This window comes from Oncorhynchus tshawytscha, linkage group LG16, assembly GCF_018296145.1.
Source record: "Oncorhynchus tshawytscha isolate Ot180627B linkage group LG16, Otsh_v2.0, whole genome shotgun sequence".
Taxonomy (NCBI): domain Eukaryota; kingdom Metazoa; phylum Chordata; class Actinopteri; order Salmoniformes; family Salmonidae; genus Oncorhynchus; species Oncorhynchus tshawytscha.
This window is the reverse complement of record NC_056444.1, coordinates 49,000,274-49,020,872: the sequence shown is the minus strand read 5'-3', so window position 1 is coordinate 49,020,872 and position 20,599 is coordinate 49,000,274. Positions and strand designations below refer to the sequence as shown.

Genomic DNA, 20,599 nt, shown 5'->3' with positions numbered 1-20,599 from the left:
CCCTGTAGGCCGTCTCGTCGTTATTGGTAATCAAGCCTACCACTGTTGTGTCGTCCGCAAACTTGATGATGGAGTTGGAGGCGTGCATGGCCACGCAGTCGTGGGTGAACAGGGAGTACAGGAGAGGGCTCAGAACGCACCCTTGTGGGGCCCCAGTGTTGAGGATCAGCGGGGAGGAGATGTTGTTGCCTACCCTCACCACCTGGGGGCGGCCCGTCAGGAAGTCCAGTACCCAGTTGCACAGGGCAGGGTCGAGACCCAGGTTCTCGAGCTTGATGACGAGCTTGGAGGGTACTATGGTGTTGAATGCCGAGCTGTAGTCGATGAACAGCATTCTCACATAGGTATTCCTCTTGTCCAGATGGGTTAGGGCAGTGTGCAGTGTGGTTGAGATTGCATCGTCTGTGGACCTATTTGGGCGGTAAGCAAATTGGAGTGGGTCAAGGGTGTCAGGTAGGGTGGAGGTGATATGGTCCTTGACTAGTCTCTCAAAGCACTTCATGATGACGGATGTGAGTGCTACGGGGCGGTAGTCGTTTAGCTCAGTTACCTTAGCTTTCTTGGGAACAGGAACAATGGTGGCCCTCTTGAAGCATGTGGGAACAGCAGACTGGTATAGGGATTGATTGAATATGTCCGTAAACACACCGGCCAGCTGGTCTGCGCATGCTCTGAGGGCGCGGCTGGGGATGCCGTCTGGGCCTGCAGCCTTGCGAGGGTTAACATGTCTAAATGTCTTACTCACTTCGGCTGCAGTGAAGGAGAGACCGCATGTTTTCGTTGCAGGCCGTGTCAGTGGCACTGTATTGTCCTCAAAGCGGGCAAAAAAGTTATTTAGTCTGCCTGGGAGCAAGACATCCTGGTCCGTGACTGGGCTGGGTTTCTTCCTGTAGTCCGTGATTGACTGTAGACCCTGCCACATGCCTCTTGTGTCTGAGCCGTTGAATTGAGATTCTACTTTGTCTCTGTACTGGCGCTTAGCTTGTTTGATAGCCTTGCGGAGGGAATAGCTGCACTGTTTGTATTCAGTCATGTCACCAGACACCTTGCCCTGATTAAAAGCAGTGGTTCGCGCCTTCAGTTCCACACGAATGCTGCCATCAATCCAGGGTTTCTGGTTAGGGAATGTTTTAATCGTTGCTATGGGAACGACATCTTCAACGCACGTTCTAATGAACTCGCACACCGAATCAGCGTATTCGTCAATGTTGTTGTCTGACGCAATACGAAACATCTCCCAGTCCACGTGATGGAAGCAGTCTTGGAGTGTGGAGTCAGCTTGGTCGGACCAGCGTTGGACAGACCTCAGCGTGGGAGCTTCTTGTTTTAGTTTCTGTCTGTAGGCAGGGATCAACAAAATGGAGTCGTGGTCAGCTTTTCCGAAAGGGGGGCGGGGCAGGGCCTTATATGCGTCGCGGAAGTTAGAGTAACAATGATCCAGGGTCTTGCCACCCCTGGTTGCGCAATCGATATGCTGATAAAATTTAGGGAGTCTTGTTTTCAGATTAGCCTTGTTAAAATCCCCAGCTACAATGAATGCAGCCTCCGGATAAATCGTTTCCAGTTTGCAGAGAGTTAAATAAAGTTTGTTCAGAGCCATCGATGTGTCTGCTTGGGGGGGATATATACGGCTGTGATTATAATCGAAGAGAATTCTCTTGGTAGATAATGCGGTCTACATTTGATTGTGAGGAATTCTAAATCAGGTGAACAGAAGGATTTGAGTTCCTGTATGTTTCTTTCATCACACCATGTCACGTTGGCCATAAGGCATACGCCCCCGCCCCTCTTCATACCAGAAAGATGTTCGTTTCTGTCGGCGCGATGCGTGGAGAAACCCGCTGGCTGCACCGCTTCGGATTGCGTCTCTCCAGTTAGCCATGTTTCCGTGAAGCAGAGAACGTTACAGTCTCTGATGTCCCTCTGGAATGCTACCCTTGCTCGGATTTCATCAACCTTGTTGTCAAGAGACTGGACATTGGCAACAAGAATGCTAGGGAGTGGTGCACGATGTGCCCGTCTCCGGAGTTTTACCAGAAGACCGCTTCGTTTCCCTCTTTTTCTGAGTCGTTTTTTTGGGTCGCTGCATGGAATCCGCTCCGTTACACTGGTTGTAAGGCAGAACACAGGATCCGCATCGCGAAAAACATATTCTTGGTCGTACTGATGGTGAGTTGACGCTGATCTTATATTCAGTAGTTCTTCTCGGCTGTATGTAATGAAACCTAAGATGACCTGGGGTACTAGTGTAAGAAATAACACGTAAAAAAACAAAAAACTGCATAGTTTCCTAGGAACGCGAAGCGAGGCGGCCATCTCTGTCGGCGCCGGAAGTGTTAGGTTGTTAGGGGCAGAACGACAGATTTGTACCTTGTCAGCTCAGGGATTTGAACTTGCAACCTTTCGGTTACTAGTACAACGCTTTAACCACTAGGCTACCCTGCCACCCCATATATAGCCTATTGTTTTCTAATTAAAATGACTTTATACTACAGTTTGTATCAATCTATGTTGTGTGTCATGAGAGTCAAGGATAGAGCAGGTACAATCAAGTCACATAACAGTACATGCCAGGGTATCAATGTAAAAATGTCCCATCATAGGGTCTTCACTTTTCCAATTATTGGTTTGAAAATGCATAAATAACTATCTAACAAGAAACTAATGCAAGGATACACCAGAGATGTTTTTTTTTTTTTTTTTTTTTAACGACCCGGAAGAAGTTAGTGCAAAATGTGATATCGGGAGACCGAGGTCAGAAATTCTCTCTCACAACCATCTTGGATATAGAATCCTAACTCGGTGAGTGTGTCTGCCGCGAATCTAACTTCATCTAACCATTTATCGCAGTTTAAATTATTTAAAACAGGGCTCTGAAAGTACATGAGAAGTGTGGCATACCCCTTATGTGGATATTTATCCGTATCATTATCTGTACACAGAAATATTCACTGTTTATGTTATCGATCTCTGGTACAAAATGGGGTAACACGACTTTGCCCACATTTGCTAACGGGTATTGGCTTGGTTTCATGTGACACGACAGTTGAGAACACAGGACGAATTATAAGTTTTACGGATGGGGCAACTTGTGTAGTGTTCAGTGGAAGTTGTCAGTGAGCCAACCTATGAACATATCTTTGACAGCGCACATCCAGCTAGCAAGATTCAAGCGAAGCTTGTTCGAAAGTGAGAGTACCGTTAGCTAACCATCTACCTAATCTTTTACGGGTTTCTTTGACTATACAAGTTGGTTGCTGTGACGTTCTATTAAACAGCGTTTTCGTCCAGTGTCCATTTGTCTCCTGATTTGCAGCTTGCCAGTATTAACTATCTAGCTAACGTTAATCCATTTAAAGTGGCTAGTTAGCTCGCTAACTAGGGAATGTATCATTACATTAGCAACACGTGAAACACAGTTAACACTTGAGTTCGAAATTAAAATGGCTTGTTGGCTAACCACTAATTTATCCATTTACCCTCACTGTCAGTAAGTACCTAACCAATGTTTGACAGTATGAGTCGGTCACATTGAGTATAATCTGCTGTCCTAGAATTTCGCTACATCCGCAATAAAATTATATTTGACTTAGTATTTAGCTGGGAATGATTTGGATTTGAACACAGTGGGAGAACCTCAATTTCATACTTTTCGCGTCCTCTTTCTCAAAACCAATTGGATGAGAGGCAGAGGTCCCTACCATCTGACTTCCTTCAATGGTGTTTAAAGGAAGTGAGGAGAGAGGACTCAGAAGTGTGCAGGTGATTTCACTGAGACATTGAGTACGATTACATGCACACACTAATGCGATTATTGTGGATAGATTAATATAATAGTTCGATTAAAACGTTTACATGCTTTGCAAGAAGAACGATTCCCTTAATGTTTTACATAGACACGTCTGAAATCGGGCTACCTGATGGCACTCTGATAAATGCAGAGAATCCCCAATCAAAATAAACGTTCTACCACAGCAAGCATGATTTTTTTTGGAAGCATATTTGATCGGACATAAAGTTTGAACTACTTCTATGCATTTATTCGATTGTTCTGAACGCACTTCACTCAGCACTGAAGAGGGAGGCTAGCTCAGCTGGTGTTAACAAATACAGCACTGGGAATGCCAATTAAGGTGTGTACATGTGCATATAATTAGAAAGATTGCACAGAAAACCCGGTGCATTAATCGGTGTATGCTTACTTTGATTTTGACCTAATGCCAATTTTACGATGAACAGAGTAAGGTGTTTACATGATTGCATAATCTGCCTACTGCCATAATCAGTTTAATATCGAATTACTACTGTGCTGGTTAATGTACTCATTGAATCCAATTCCTACTACTAAATTTTTTTTGTCATCTGCTCTCTATGGATTTACCTAGTCAATGGGAGACGTGTAAAAGTATCTAGTAAGTTAGTCTGTGTTTTATTCATGCCATGTCAGTTATTCCCGTTGAGTCATTCCTTGATTTCTCATTTCAGACACAAGCATGCCTGGTGAAGCCACAGAGACGGTCCCGGTCACTGAGCAGGAGATGCAGCAGCCACAAGTTGAGACTGGTTTGTATAGCATTATTACATCACACTTGCATGCTAAGATACTAAACTGCAAGGCTAATGGGGTCCTGGAACTCAAACACTGCTGTAGCTAATTCAACAGTGCTTGTTGGATGTAGTGACTGAAGTCATATTCCCCCAGTGGTGTGGTGGCTGTTATTTGAGAGCTCTATATTAATTGAACTCCTTCAGGAAGTGTAGCACCCATCAGTTGACACTTAGATAATGCAAGCAGGTGACACTGCTGTAGAATGACACACTGTAGGGGACGCTCACTTGGAACAGTTTTCTCTAGGTCAAGTACAGCTTTACACACATTCCCCCCCCATTTTAGGGAACCAAAAGAATTTGGACAAATTCACTTATATTGAAGTAGTCAAAAGTTGAAGATTTGGTCCCATATTCCTAGCACGCAATAAGTGTTGTCCCTGTATTCATTTAGCAGCGGTGCGACTCTGCTGCTAAGTTGTTGCTGCCCCCCCCCCAAAAAAAGGTCTACATTCGTCTGGATGGTACCATGGTTACAGATCATCCTGAATTAATCCTGACGAGTGAGATAGAGGTACAAAGATCATAACCCCAAAACATGCTTACCTCTTACCAATAACAGGGGAGGTTAGCCTTTTGGGGGGTGATATTTATGCCTCTAACTTTCTCTCTCAACATTATTCACAATTCAGTCATGATTATCTGTAATAATGGTAGCATCCACATTAATATAGAAGTGTTTAGGAAACATTTACAGTAAAAGTGACTCAAATGACACTACATTATTTACCATTTCTATTGGGCACAAAGTAATCTGAAATACAACCAAACTGCAAATGCAGTGTCACAAGCTTGATGTAGTCATTGCGCGCTAGGAATATGGGACCAAATACTAAACTTTTGACTATAATACATGTATTAGTGAATACTTTTGGTTCCCTAAAATTGCGGGGACTATGTACAAAGTGCTGTAATTTCTAAACAGTTCAACCAATATGGAGGAAAATACCCTCATTAAAGTTGATAGCCTGCACTTTAACCTTGTATTCTTGGTATAATTTCAAGTACTGGGCCAAAACAACAAAATGTGTCACTGTCCAAATACTTTTGGACCTCCCTGTATAAACCATGGCCTGTAGATTATAATCCTGGGGGGGGGGGCGCTCTCTTTTCTTTTCTTTTTTTACTTTGAAGTGAGTAGCCCTCAAGGATTATGTTTGGCCAGTCATCGACTCACTTTGCATCAATGTTGAAAAAAGGGTGTGGGAAAAATTGTAGGGATTTGAGATGGCTTAAAAAATTGTGGTCGTCTTGAATTTCACTGCAGGTCAAATGGGTTATCCAGGACCTCTTATTTACTGAAACCCACTCACAACCGCATGTGTTGAATGTTACTGTACCGACAACTGTGTTGTAAAACACTTTCTAATGCACGGGTATTGATGTAGTGGCATGTGCATGGACATTTTTTAAAGAAACACCCTGCACGCATTAATTATAACTGAACAAAAATATAAACGCAACATGCAACAATTTCAACCATTTTACTGAGTTACAGTTCAGTCAATTGAAATCAATTCAATAGGCCCTAATCCATGGATTTCACATTACTTGGCATGGGTGCAGCCCTGGGTGGGCCTGGGAGGGCATAAGCCCACCCACTGGTGAGCCAGGGCCCAGCCAATCAAGAGTTTTTCCCAACAAAAGGGCTTTATTACAGACAGAAATAGTCCTCAGTTTCATCAGCTGTCCGGGTGGCTGGTTTCAGATAATTCCGCAGGTGAAGAAGCCAGATGTGGAGGTCCTGGGCTGGTGTGGTTACACAAGGCCTGCGGTTGTGAGACCTGTTGGATGTACTGCCAAATTCTCTAAAATTACGTTGGAGGTGGTAGAGAGATGAACATTAAATTCTCTGGCAATAGCTCTGGAGGACATTCCTGCAGTCAGCATTCCAAATGCACGCTCCCTGAACTTGAGAAATCTCTGGCGTTGTGTTGTCTCAACTGCACATTTTTAGTGGCTTTTTGTCCCCAGCACAAGGTGCACATATGTAATGATCATGCTGTTTAATCTGCTTCTTGATGTTCCACACCTGTCAGGTTGATGGATTATCTTGGTGAAGGAGAAATGCTCACTACCAGGGATGTAAACACAATTTTGCACACAATTTGAGAGGAATAAGCTTTTTGTGCACATGGAACATTTCAGGGATCTTTTATTTCAGCTCATGAAATGTGAGACCAGCACTTTACATGTTTCATTTTATATTTTTGTTCAGTATATGTGATACTATTTTATTAGCAACCTCAGCATTAAAAAGTGTCACTGACTTATCTTAGAGCATTAGGAATTCCTTATGCCTCTGGAAATATATATTTAGTTTTTGGACCAGCTTTTATTTTTTATATTCACACCTACATTCTCTTTGACCATGTTAGTGATATGGTTGGTAATGTTATGCTCACAATTGCGGGCCTTTTTATGGCATTGATTTGACTAAATGTTTAATGGCAAAAGTAAGCTGCTTCTGTGAAGTATCTAATGGCGCATTATTTTCAAGTCATGTAAGAAACATTGGTTTTAAATGCAATTAGTATTGATGGTTTTCTTAAAGCATTTTCTCATTTCATTTACATGCTGCAGCAAACAAAATTCTGATTAGTATAACAAAGATGCGTCAATATGCAAGTGGAGATAATTGTTGACACTTATGGATTTCCTCACTACCAAGCCCTGAACCGGAAGAGTGAAGTGTTGAAAACCATGACTGTTATAAGCAGATGAATCGCCATGTTTCCTGAAGAGACAATGAGTTGGAGCTGGTGAAGGCCACAGATTTGCTTTTGAAGACCACTGGTCATGATGGCAGCCGAAGAAGGTGCTGAACAAGTGAAGACTACTAATAATGATTGGAGAAGATTCTGGATGTTCAGTACCACAGGTGCCTGTTAATGAAGTTGATGGGAAACTACAGTACAGGGTTTATGGAGCGAGTCCATATAGTTTTGCAGGTAATTACTTAGTGTTGCTAGTGGAAACACCATAGGTGTTGGCTGATAAATGGGAACTGTTAGCTTGTTAGCTATGACCACAGGAGATGACTTTCGGAATTAAAGTTAGACTGTTGGAAAAGCGGTAAATTGTTTTTGTTCAGCAAGGAAGACTGCGTTGTTCCAGAAAAGTGTTGAAAATCCACTTGGGGATTTGGGTTAAATTGCATGAAGTGGATGAGAAAATGTTTACATTTTGCTTTTCAGTTCTAGTTATTTGACTGTAATTCAGGTAAGGTTATCAAATTGCCTCATCACATCAAACAGAATAGCAACCTGTTAAATCTAAATGTTCTAATTCAACCGTTTTCACTAGTGGTTCAGTGTGCATGGTTCTCTGTGGTAAGATTCTTTTCACTCTGAAATATTGTGTCATTACGTTTTGTAGATGTATTGAATGCTGCTCGCTCTTCAGACGGTTTCTACCCACTTTCGGTCTCAAGGTTTTTCCAGTCACAATCTTGTGCATTTAGGCACTGCATGGGACATGGGCTCAAGTTTGGTTTTGTGGGTACACACAACATTCACCCATTCTTGGTTCACTTGTAGCAAATGGAAGGCTGATGTCTGCATCCTTGAACAACCTCACAAACACCTTGGTTCAACTGAATTGATACACTACATGACCAAAAGTATGTGGACACCTGATTGTCGAACATCTCGTCCCAAAATCATGGGCATTAATATGGAGTTGGTCCCTGCACTTCTGGGAAGGATTTCCACTAGATGTTGGAATATTGCTGCGTGGACTTGCTTCCATTCAGGCACAAAAGCATTAGTGAGGTCGAGCACTGATGTTGGGCGATTAGGCCTTGCTCGCAGTTGGCATTCCAATTCATCCCAAAGGTGTTCAATGGAGTTGAGGTCAGTGCTCTGTGCAGGCCAGTCAAGTCCTTCCACACCGATCTTGACCGACTATTTCTGTATGGACCTCGCTTTTTGCACGGGGGCGTTGTCATGTTGAAACAGGAAATGGCCTTTCCCAAACTGTTGCGACAAAGTTGGAAACACAGAATCGTCTAGAATGTCATTGTATGCTGTAGCATTAAGATTTCCCTTCACTGGCCTAGCCCAAACCATAAAAAAAACACCCAGACCATTATTCCTCCTCCACCAAACTTTACCGTTGGCACTATGCATTGGGGCAGGTAGCATTCACCTGGCATCCGCCAAACCCAGATTCGTTCGTCGGACTGCCAGATGAAGCGTGATTCATCACTCCAGAGAACACACAGCCACTGCTCCAGAGTACATTGGCGGCAAGCTTAACACCACTCCAGTCGACACTTGGTATTTTGCATGGTGGTCTTAGGCTTGTGTGCTGCTGCTCGGCCAAGGAAAATCCATTTCATGAAGCTCCCGCTAAACCGTTCTTATGCTGATGTTGCTTTCATACAGACAGTTTGTAACTCGGTAGTGAGTGTTGCAACTGAGGACAGGTGAGCTTGTGTGGCGTACCACTTTGTGGCTGAGCCGTTGTTGCTCCTAGACGTTTCCACTTCACAATAACAGAGCTTACAGTTGACCAGGCCGCTCTAGCAGGGCAGAATTTTGTGTATTGAGATTGTATGGCTGTGTGCTCGCTTTTATACACCTTCTCAGCAACGGGTGTGGCTGAAATAGCCGAATCCACTCATTTGAAGGGGTGTCCACATACCTTTGTATATATAGTGTAGATCTAGATCACAACCCCAATTCTAAAAATGTGCTCATTCAATTGTTTCCTCTTAATATTTTGTGTCATATAATCAAAACATTTGTACCCCAACTTCCTCATGTTGGTAAAAGTACCTGGTATAGGAGAATACCGTTACTGTAGTTAGATTTTATTAAACGAGGGGTTAAATCATTTTGATCATATGCTTCAAAAAAACGTTATTGTAAGCTTTTCAACCGCTCCTCACACTTGCTGTGACTACCCCCTGCCGCTCCTTCCGCTCCTCCTTTCCTTCCTATCAACTCCAGGGGTGTTGAGTTCCTCTGCTCCCCCTGAGATGGCTGTGTCTGACGTGACCAAGGCAGCCGCTTTGGAGAGTCCTGTGCCTCTAGGATCCGCCACTGTTCTTCCAGAGATCGAATCCCAACCGGTGTCAGAAATGGCTTTAGGAGAGGCATCTAGTGGACAACTTAATGGTGTAGAAGCAACACCTGAAGTTGAAGCAACCATTGTTGAAGAACGTAAAGAAACAGCTGAACAACAGGACCTCTTCTTGGGTGACATCATTCAAGATTCAGCTGAAGTTATAGAGGCTACTGTGGCAGCCACTCAAGATGCAGTGGGTGCCGAACCCGTGGCAGTGGGTGCCGAACCCGTGGCAGTGGCTGAAGAGACTCCGGTCCAAGAACCAGCTCCTGCTGCTAAAGAGCCAATCGCAGACACTATTGATGGGATGGCACGTGTAACTCCAGAAGTCACCCCCGAGCCTGCAGTCGAGATGATCACTGAAGAGTTGGAGACTGTGAGTCTGGATCCAGCTCTTGATGATGCCGTACTATGCACTGAAGTGGCCAGCTCGGACACTGGGGCCCCAGAACCTGAAGCACTGCCTGCTGATATGACCATTGACACGCTAAATGAAACTTCGGTTGAGAAAGAACCAATTGCGGCCTTCTCTGAGGCCGTCCAGACGAAGGTGATGTCAAATCGCGCAGGCCCGACCGTCTCCACCTGTCTCCTGTCAGGTGGGTCATTTTGTGTGCAAAGTTAGTTGATTTCCCCCTCTTACAGCAGCTCCCCCTTTTCAGACATTTCGTCTCTTTTTTATACTTGCAAACTTCTGCGCCAATGCCGGGCCTATATTTGCCCTTTCAAATGTTATGTTTTGCCCCAAAAAATAGTAAAATGTTATTATGCTTGATGAAAAGGGCTTATGTTTCGAAATTAAGAGATTTTCAATATTACATTATCTTTTTTAGGGCTTGTTATTATCTCATGAGTATCCATTGGCTCTCAATTTTCTCTTGCGTCACTGTTTAAACCCAGCGTTTCACCTTGAAACAGGCCAGTCCATTTAGGCACTTAATGTGAAGAACTGACTTCCAGCAACTTCTTTCTCTTTTGTCGTCAGATGTGGACTGTCCTTTGACTGTACTATTTCAGTCTCTCTAACTTTCTCTGGGCTTATTGGTGTTTATCAGGAAGAATGCCACCTAGGCAACTGTGTTAATGTGCTCTAACTGCAGTATCTGTTTTAACACTGGTATTTGTAGCCAATGGGGGTGGTTAGGGGGTGGTAATAGTTCCAGTTATGGCTTTTTGGTCATTGCGGTACACCTTTTTACTACTCACTAGCCACATTTTAATCCATTGTGTTTTTTTAATTATTTATTTAACATGAAATTGGTCATGTTTCTATTAAATAACAATTGCATTTATTTGTCTATACTATAGCCCGACTTTTAAACTTGGTCGTAAACCACAATTTATATTTTTACCTCTAAAATGAACAGCATTGCACCTATTACAATCTCATTCAGTCGATTTGAACCATTTCAGGTTATGGATGTTAGTGGGCTGAATTTGCCTTTAAGTGTGAACCCATTAGGGAGCTTAGGTCAAACAATGCATAGCATTGTTTATACCCGCTACAGTTCCTTAGAATTTGACCTGTCATACCACTGTCACGTGTATTTTAGTGTAAATAGTGCCACGCTTTCCTCTGCACTGAGTGGGTCCTCACTTTTGCTCTCTGGTTATGAAATTGGACTAACGCTGTAGAAAATATTTTGTGTGTGGGTCTGTGCTTGGACCAAGTAGATGTTGGTGTTTTAACTTTAGGTTGTCAGTTGTGGTTTTGCCTGAATACTTGAATTGTAGTGTGCACTGAGTTTGCTGCCCTGCAACAAATCCTTCCATTTTGGAAATAAGGTTGGTGTGGTCATTTTCCTAACCCTGGAGTTCTGAGGTAACATTGTCTTGTGTGTTCTGATCTTTTAACCCGCATGGTTCAGGCTTTGACTTCCTTCCAAATTTTTAACAAACATATTTGTTTCATTCAGCCGCACCCTCTGCCCCTGCAAGTGTGGCTACCTCCCAGGAACCCCAGGCTGCTTCTGGCCCTGCCAAGCCCAAAGGCAAAGAGTCCAAGGGTGGCTCGACCCCAAAGGCTGTCCCTGGCAGAAGAAAAAAGACCTCGATATCTGCCTCCTCCTCTTCTCCTACCTCCCCAAAGCAAACCTCAACACCCCGTTCCCCCTTAGCTACCTCACCTGGGGCATCTGGATTTCCCAGCCAGGGCAACCGTGCCGTTGCAAAGGTTGTAAAGGCTGGCAAACAAGGAAAGGCTAAGAAAGGAGAGGCTTTCAAGCCTTCTGTTGACCTGCCAGCCCCAGCCAAGGCTCCTGCCCCCACAGAGGCCAAACCTGTTCCTATTGAGCTTAAAGCTGCTCCTGCACCAGTAGTGGCCATGCCAGCACCTGTTGCTGCAGATCCTGCACCTGCCTCACCCATCTGTCCCAAGCCTGAGGCTTCCCCTGTGGCTTTCAAAGTGACCTCAAAGCCTGCTGCATCAGCCCCTATGTCATTTGCTGATGCTGTTGCCTCTAGCCCACTTAAAGCTGCCCCTGAAATGCCCAAGGCCAAGCCTAAGCCTGTGCCCAAAGCTGAGGTGAAAGAGGTCAAGGCAGCCCCTGCACCAGCTAAGCCTGCTCTGGAGGATGATGACCTTCCACCTCTCATTCCACCAGAGGAGCCAGTAAAGATGCCAGTCTATTCACCCCCTACAGTAGTAGAGGCTCCTAAGCCTGCCCTAGTTGCTTCTCCAGCTCCCCCTAAACCAGCTCCAGTTGAGCCTGTTGTAGCTGCACCAGCTCCGCCCAAGCCTGCGCCAATTAAGCCCGTTGTAGCTGCACCAGCTCCGCCCAAGCCTGCGCCAATTAAGCCCGTTGTAACTGCACCAGCTCCGCCCGAGCCTGCGCCAATTAAGCCCGTTGTAACTGCACCAGCTCCGCCCGAGCCTGCGCCAATTAAGCCCGTTGTAGCTGCACCAGCTCCGCCCAAGCCTGCGCCAATTAAGCCCATTGTAACTGCACCAGCTCCGCCCGAGCCTGCGCCCATTAAGCCCGTTGTAGCTGCACCAGCTCTGCCCAAGCCTGCGCCAATTAAGCCCATTGTAGCTGCACCAGCTCCGCCCAAGCCTGCGCCAATTAAGCCCGTTGTAGCTGCACCAGCTCCGCCCAAGCCTTGCCCAGTTGAGGCCGTTGTAGCTGCACCAGCTCCGCCCAAGCCTGCGCCAAATAAGCCCGTTGTAGCTGCACCAGCTCCGCCCAAGCCTGCGCCAAATAAGCCCGTTGTAGCTGCACCAGCTCCGCCCAAGCCTGCGCCAAATAAGCCCGTTGTAGCTGCACCAGCTCCGCCCAAGCCTGCGCCAAATAAGCCCGTTGTAGCTGCACCAGCTCCGCCCAAGCCTGCGCCAAATAAGCCCGTTGTAGCTGCACCAGCTCTGCCCAAGCCTTTCCCAGTTGAGCCTGATGTAGCTGCACCAGCTCCGCCCAAGCCTGCGCCAATTGATCCTGTTGTAGCTTCCCCTAAGCCTGTTGAAGTAGCCATTGTACCACCTCCAGTTTCAAAACCTGCCCCCACCCCTGCTAAAATCCCAACCAAACCGGAGCCTGTGACCAAGAATGAGGGTATTTCTTCTTCCTCCTCTCTCTGTCTCCTGTGTCCCCTCTGTTTGCCTGCCAATGTTGAGTTCTGTGGCCCATTCACTGGCTTGCTCAAGTGTCTCCTCCCTTTTTCTTCAGGTTTGAGTTGAAGAAAGTAGAGATTGTAGTAGTCGGTGTATTAGATTTGCTTCAAATGTAACCTCAACTGGCCTGTTTCAAAGATTATATGTAATTGGAGCTATTGATTGGTGAAATCAGTGCTCCCACTTTAGTGCCATTTTTGTTATTTTGGATTATAATTTAAGCGACAATCAACAGTGGCCTCCCCACCCCTGGTTTGGTAAAAAGCTGAGGGGTGGGGCAGGAGAAATGTAATCACTCTCAAATTAATAGACTGTGCTATGGATGCAAGGATTTGACAGTCCATGATATCAAAATTATAGTTTTAACCATGTTTTGAGGCCAAATAGTGTTTATTTACATTTTCTTGTTTACAAATATTGGAGTAAAACAAGCTTAATTTGGGTTCTGATGGGGTACGACAGTTGAACTAAGCTCATGAAGCATTTATAAGTCAAATTGATGTAGCAACTGCTGATTTCCCCTTGAACTGTACTTTCAAACCAACCGAAGGTTCCAGTTGGCATGTTTTGCCTCCCATCAAGATGCATGTTAAAAGTTCAAATCATGTAAATGTTCTCAAATTCCCTACTATTTTTAGACACTGTTTGGTGGCTGTTTTTCCCCACAATGATTGATGATTTAATTGAGCCATAGTATGGAACTCTATAAAATATCCTTGGGGGGGTCATGTCATAAGTTCGGAGAGCCATCTTAAATCTGTATGACTAGGGCAACATTTTACCATAAGATTATTTTAACCTTTAATTATAAGCAGGTCTGTTAGTTTGTACACTGACATTTTTTAAATATTTTTTTTACCTCATCCACATTTAACCATTATTCTTTCAGTGCCTCAAATTACTGTGTTAAATTCACTTACCACCAACAAATGTTGGGCTCATTTTACATATCAATTTGTATTGGTCTCGGTGCCTTAAACCGACTTTGCTCAGTTAAATGACCCATACAATTACAATTCTCCGGTCTTACACAGGCGCTACTGTAAGAGAACTGGTTATCTGCTGCTCAGGCATCTGCCTGTGACAGCCTGTATAATGTGACTAATGCTTGTTTCTCTGTGGGGTGCTTATAGGGTCTGGCACTGAATCGGACAGCGATGAGTCTGTACCAGATCTGGAGGAACAGGACTCCGCACAGACACAGCAAGCACAGGTAAGACCACCTGAGTGATCAAGTGCCCAGGTAAGACTGCCTGAACAAGGGTCTGGTAGGGCACAGATTGGATTAACTGCTTATATATTGTATATACAGAAACAGTCCCTCCAGGATTCTGCAATCACAATTTTATTTAGCAAAATCAACTTCCCAACGCATATTTTGGGGGCTTTCAAATTGGACCAATTGCCACAATATTTCTGCATTAAGAGTCAAATTGTCGCAATATTATTGCATAAAACTTCAATACAAAAAGAGGACTTGCAATTTCAACCAATCACTGCTAAGGATGCACCGATATGAAATGTTTGGGCAATACCAATATCTGGTACTTTCATTGCCAAAAACCTGATACGGATTTATAAAAAAAATTTAGCAGCATTTTAAGCGTTCTAGTACAGTTAAATAGTTGAAACACACACACACACTGACCAATAAGTTATTTTGTTGGCATTTATGTATGTCCCCAAACCAGTAAAAAAAAAAAAGATAATCAAAACTTATTTATTTCACTTGCTGTGCTGTTTCGTTGTTCAGTCGTTTCGTTCTCAGAGGATTTCATCATGCATGTCAAGCAGTGAATTTTCTGCTCAGTTGGCCCGTAGCCTCTTCTATCGTGGGTTCTCTTCATCGGTGCGCACTGTCTGTTTCCATCTTGTCCAGCTGTCTAACATTTCACGTAAACCCTGTTTCTTGCCTGCATCGAAGTAGCGGCCCTTGTACCTAGAATCGAGCATGGTGGCGACACAGTAAAGAGGCTCAGAGAGAATGCCACCGAATCACTTGTTCACAGCTTCTAGTAGAGTACTTTTACAAGTTTTAACTCCACGGTCTGTTGGCGGTTTTGTTGAGCAGGTGTTTCAATGCCATGACAGAGGGTATCACGTCTGCTGCAGACGCAGTTGATGAGCTTATTTCTCCAGTCAGTTGTTTGAATGGAGCTAGGAGTGTGTTTATGTTTCAAACATGTTCTCAAATGCCATTGAAATGGCAGCTGCGGGATGAGAACAAGCACAAAATTGGGCGTGCAATACGGCTTTCCTCAGTACGAAATCCTCATCCACCCACTGTGCTGTCAGACTCAGCATGTTCATAGGGCTGACATCGCTGGTCCAAATGTCAGTCGTGAAGCTAATAGCAGTGACGCCCATAGCAAGTAGTTAATGGATATGCTTTTCAACAATACTGTGTAACTCCGGTAGTGTGTACCAGTCGGCGAAAGCCAACATCATCCACAACAGAGAACGGTTGATTGTTTGTCATGGGTAATGAATTTCATTATCTTGGCGTTTGATGGATTTCACCTTTTGAGTTGTCTCGCTTTAATGTTCTTACTCTTTCAAATGACTGGTCGACTTGAACTTGTTTAGTTGTTGGAAGCTTCTTTTTTCCCCCTTGCTTTTATTCTAGGTAGCCGCTGAACGTCTGGGGGTGATGCACGTTCAAATGAGTAATTAGGTTTGTGGTATTGAAAGGTTTCACTTTCTCCCCTCTGGAAATAATAGCGGCACAAATGTTGCATATGGCCTTTCTGTTATCTTCCTTTGAAACTTCAAAAATAGATCCACCCGGCAGACGTTGTGGGCTAGGTTAGGAATGCTGTGTTGCACGCGTAGTGCAGTATGTGTCGTGGCGTCATTACGTCATGTACCTACGTAATATAGGTGTGGCACGTCAGCTTTGACATCGGTTTTCCACATCGGCGTTGAACTAGACATCGGGCCGATGTTGCCATTTTTAGCTAATATTGGCTGTTTCCGATATGCTTACCGACTATATAGGCCATCCCTAATCATTGCACGTTTACCACATATGGTTCAATCTGTTAAATTCTTATTTTTCAGAGTAAATAACTCAAGGACACTAGAGAAGCTTTAACCAAGTTTAATCATTCCCCAAAGGTTCTGTACAGCTGAAAACAGACAGCAAAAGATTTGACTTCACAGTTTATATGCATCCTACTTAAAACACTCCCCTTTCTCTCCAATCCTTAATTTTAAGGCTCTACAGGATGCTAATAAAGAGGGTAACAGGATTCCAAACATTTATTACTCTTAAAGAGAATGTTTCCTCACCACCTGACCTCAACCCCTCATCTAATACACACTCCAAAGCCTTTCTTCTGAGAACCATTAACTTCTAACATAACCCAGTCTCTTTAATTTCCTATGTTTTATTTACGACGTCAATTATCAAAGTTTAGCACATTCCAACAAATGAAACCAGACGTCAACAATACTTTTCCCTCGTCAGCTCATTTTCGCCACAGTGGACACTCATTACATATTGCCATGCAAATATCACAAAGAAATCCCAGCGACATCCTGGAGGGACTGAGTAAACACTTGAACTGCACTCAACATGATTAGAACCCCTGAGTATCTGTTTAAGAATAGATCCTTGACTCTTCAGTGATGATTGATAACAGTGACTTTCGTTCTTCTGAGTCTACTGAAGCCAACCCCTCTGTCCTGAGAAGAGCAACGGTTTAGGGATACTTTCATTTCTTTTGTTTTCACCATTCATGCCATATTCTTACATATGGGTAGAGTTTTTTTGCTCGCACTCTGAAACCTTGACTGCCATTAAAGGAGGATAAATGTCTTTCCCCCCCCCCCCCGCAGCTTGCAGCTGCTGCAGAAATAGATGAGGAACCCGTTAGCAAAGCCAAACAGAGCCGTAGTGAAAAGAAGGCACGAAAGGTAACTAGCTTTTTAAAAACTGTCTGGACTCCATCATATTTTCATTAGACATTCCCATCTTAAAAGTGTACGTTGAAAAATGTAAATGACTATGCCACCTTTAACTATCCGTATAAACAATGGATAGTTCAGGAGTACGGTTCCAGTCAAAATATAACCCTTGATTTGCTTTTCTTCAGGCAATGTCAAAGCTTGGCCTCAGGCAGGTGACGGGGGTCACCAGGGTTACCATTCGCAAGTCTAAGAACATCCTATTCGTCATCACCAAACCAGATGTCTACAAGAGCCCTGCATCAGACACTTACATTGTCTTTGGTGAGGCTAAGGTAAGATAGATCCAGGATACCGTTATAATTGTATTTTCTGGTCCCCTTTTAAATCTGAAATGCTATTGGCATTGTTCCATCTAGTTTAGACTGTTCTTTCACGATAGTATGCGATTCTGGTTATCAGTCAAATATGCAGTGTAATATCCTTCAACCAAGGTGTTGGTGTTCTTGCTAAAGGATACCGCACTGATATATCTGCCCGTTTCTCTCCCTTTGTGTCTCAGATCGAGGATCTCTCACAGCAGGCCCAGTTGGCAGCGGCAGAGAAGTTCAAGGTACAGGGAGAAGCTGTGTCGAACATCCAGGAAAACACACAGACGCCCACCGTACAGGAGGAGAGCGAAGAGGAAGAGGTGAGGGCATTGAGGGGTGAAAAAGTTACTATGTAATAGGCAGGAGTTAATTTCTCTTCAGTGATGATTGATACAGTGACTTTCGTTCTTCTGAGTCTACTGAAGCCAAACCCTCTGTCCTGAGAAGAGCACTTAACTAATGATAGGGTTTAGTTTGTACATTATCAAAAATCGGGCACCATATGTTTTGTTGTACATTCAATTGTATAGCTCTGAGTCTAGTGGTTAGAGCGTTGGACAAGTAACCGAAAGGTTGCAAGTTCGAATCCCTGAGCTGACAAGGTAAAAATCTGTCGTTCTGCCTCTGAACAAGGCAGTTCACCCACTGTTCCTAGGCCGTCATTGAAAATAAGAATTTGTTCTTAACTGACTTTCCTAGTTAAATAAAGGTAAACATAATTTCCATGTAGTTTGATTGTAGTAGTCTCCCATGCTTAATGGGGTAATTTATGGGCCCAATCCAAAAGCCCAATATCCCCTGGAGATGATAGTGAATTGCAGTGCGAGTTGACTGTCAAATGTATATATACTAAGGTTTTGTCTCAATGCATAGGTTGACGAGACCGGGGTCGAGGTGAAGGACATTGAACTTGTGATGTCACAAGCGAACGTGTCGCGAGCGAAGGCTGTACGTGCCCTGAAAAACAACAACAACGACATTGTCAACGCAATTATGGTAAGTCATTTTTAGCACACAATTCCCCTTGTCGCCAGACAAAATCATATCTGGCACAGGGTTCCCTTCACTCCAAATATTTGTAGATTTGAATTGTGACCAAGTTACCATGGGATCTACCAGCAGGAGATAATTTCTCTTCATTGATGACTGATAGTGACTTTCGTTCTTCTGAGACTACTGAAGCCAACCTTTCTGTCTTAAGAGCAAAGCAGTGTTAACTATGATGGGGCTTAGTTTGTACATGCATCAACACATTGTGTTCTTATATTCACAGGAGTTGACGATGTAGGCTGCTGGAGTCGACGGGGTTCTGAAAGGTTGCTGATTTTAATCTATCGTTGGTACAATTTATACCCAAGGTAGAAATAAAGATGTGGCTTGGTAAATCGATGCGGTTTCCCACTTGTCTTTCATTTTGTGAAATTATGCATCTGACACGTCGTCTCTAAGGAACACTTGTCTCCAAGGGATTTGTCTGAACAGGGATATTGAATACAGTTGAGTCCTTTATAGGTGTAAACTCTGCTCTGTTTTACTGAACTTTCAGAAGTCCCTTGTCTTAAATAATATTGTAGGACTGGATATCTTATTTCGGCAGTTCAATATACATTCTACACAGAGGAGTGCACCACAGATTTAAGTCGGAAGGGTGGAGTTTTCATGAGCTGGTACTGGAAATCTATCTACTGTTACTATGACTCATCAGAAGACGTCAAGTGAAAACTGCCCCTCTTGAGTTACTGATGGATCAAGGAAGCTGTGGCATGCACTCGGGGAAGGTTGGTAAATGGGAATACAAAGAGTAGTGTCTGATATTTTGGGCCCCAAACCATTTCAAGCATTAGTATGATATCCTAGAAATACCTGACTGATGCTTATGATAATATACCAGGCATCGACCCAGAGTGTTTCGAAGAGTAGGTATGTTAACCCCTGATACAGGGTGTTTCCCCATCCCCCCCTAATGATAAAGGCTAGGAATAGAGTAACCGTAGATGTGGTCAGGCCAGGTCAACCACTTTTTAAAAACTAGGCAGGTCAGTTATGAACAAATTCTTATAATGACGGCCTAGGAACAGTGGGTTAACTGCCTTGTTCGGGGGCAGAGTGACAGATGTCTACCTTGTCAGCTCTGGGATTTGAGCTAGCAACCTTTCGGTTACTGGCCCAACCACTAAGCTACCTGGGGTCAAGTATGCTGCTATCTAGGGTTTGGCATTTTTCTTAATATACACTGCTCAAAAAAAAAGGGAACACTGAAATAACATCCTAGATCTGAATGAATGACATATTCTTAAATACTTTTTTCTTTTTCATAGTTGAATGTGCTGACAACAAATCACACAATTATCAATGGAAATCAAATTTATCAACCCATGGAGGTCTGGATTTGGAGTCACACAAAATTAAAGTGGAAAACCACACAGGCTGATCCAACGTTGATGTAATGTCCTTAAAACAAGTCCAAATGAGGCTCAGTGTGTATGACCTCCCTACAACGCCTGGGCATGCTCCTGATGAGGTGGCGGATGGTCTCCTGAGGGATCTCCTCCCAGACCGGGACTAAAGTATCCGCCAACTCTTGGACAGTGTGGTGCAACGTGGCGTTGGTGGATGGAGCGAGACATGTCCTCAATTGGATTCAGGTCTGGGGAACGCGCGGGCCAGTCCATAGCATCAATGCCTTCCTCTTGCAGGAACTGCTGACACACTCCAGCCACATGAGGTCTAGCATTGTCTTGCATTAGGAGGAACCCAGGGCCCACCACACCAGCATATGGTCTCACAAGGGGTCTGAGGATCTCATCTCGGTACATAATGGCAGTCATGCTACCTCTGGCGAGCACATGGAGGGCTGTGCGGCTAACCCACACCATGACTGACCCACCGCCAAACCGGAGGATGTTGCAGGCAGCAGAACGTTCTCCACAGTGTCTCCACTCTGTCACGTCTGTCACATGTGCTCAGTGTGAACCTGCTTTCATCTGTGAAGAGCACAGGGCGCCAGTGGCGAATTTGCCAATCTTGGTGTTCT

The 20,599-nt window shown here is 44.1% G+C and overlaps 1 protein-coding gene and 3 non-coding genes across 6 annotated transcripts; all 4 read left to right on the top strand.

Annotated features, from left to right (window-relative positions):
- Positions 1-2,706: 2,706 nt before the first annotated feature.
- LOC112215790 (nascent polypeptide-associated complex subunit alpha) lies at positions 2,707-18,954 on the top strand. 3 transcript variants are annotated; one of them, XM_042299247.1, is made up of 9 exons: positions 2,707-2,802; positions 4,486-4,563; positions 11,598-13,226; positions 14,419-14,498; positions 17,126-17,203; positions 17,383-17,529; positions 17,757-17,885; positions 18,439-18,561; positions 18,839-18,954. In XM_042299247.1, the coding sequence occupies exons 2-9, from the start codon at positions 4,494-4,496 to the stop codon at positions 18,851-18,853; spliced, it is 2,271 nt and encodes a 756-aa protein (XP_042155181.1). In that variant the 5' UTR covers positions 2,707-2,802; positions 4,486-4,493; the 3' UTR covers positions 18,854-18,954. The 3 variants fall into 3 exon arrangements, with proteins under 3 accessions (XP_042155181.1, XP_024230960.1, XP_024230963.1); XM_024375192.2 differs by lacking the exon at positions 11,598-13,226 and adding an exon at positions 9,564-10,280; XM_024375195.2 differs by lacking the exon at positions 11,598-13,226.
- LOC112216648 lies at positions 16,907-16,981 on the top strand. Its single transcript, XR_002948375.1, has one exon. It is a non-coding gene; the product is annotated as a small nucleolar RNA SNORD59 (small nucleolar RNA).
- On the top strand, positions 17,940-18,013 carry LOC112216647. Its single transcript, XR_002948374.1, has one exon. It is a non-coding gene; the product is annotated as a small nucleolar RNA SNORD59 (small nucleolar RNA).
- LOC112216649 lies at positions 18,699-18,770 on the top strand. The gene has a single exon (XR_002948376.1). It is a non-coding gene; the product is annotated as a small nucleolar RNA SNORD59 (small nucleolar RNA).
- Positions 18,955-20,599: the final 1,645 nt, after the last annotated feature.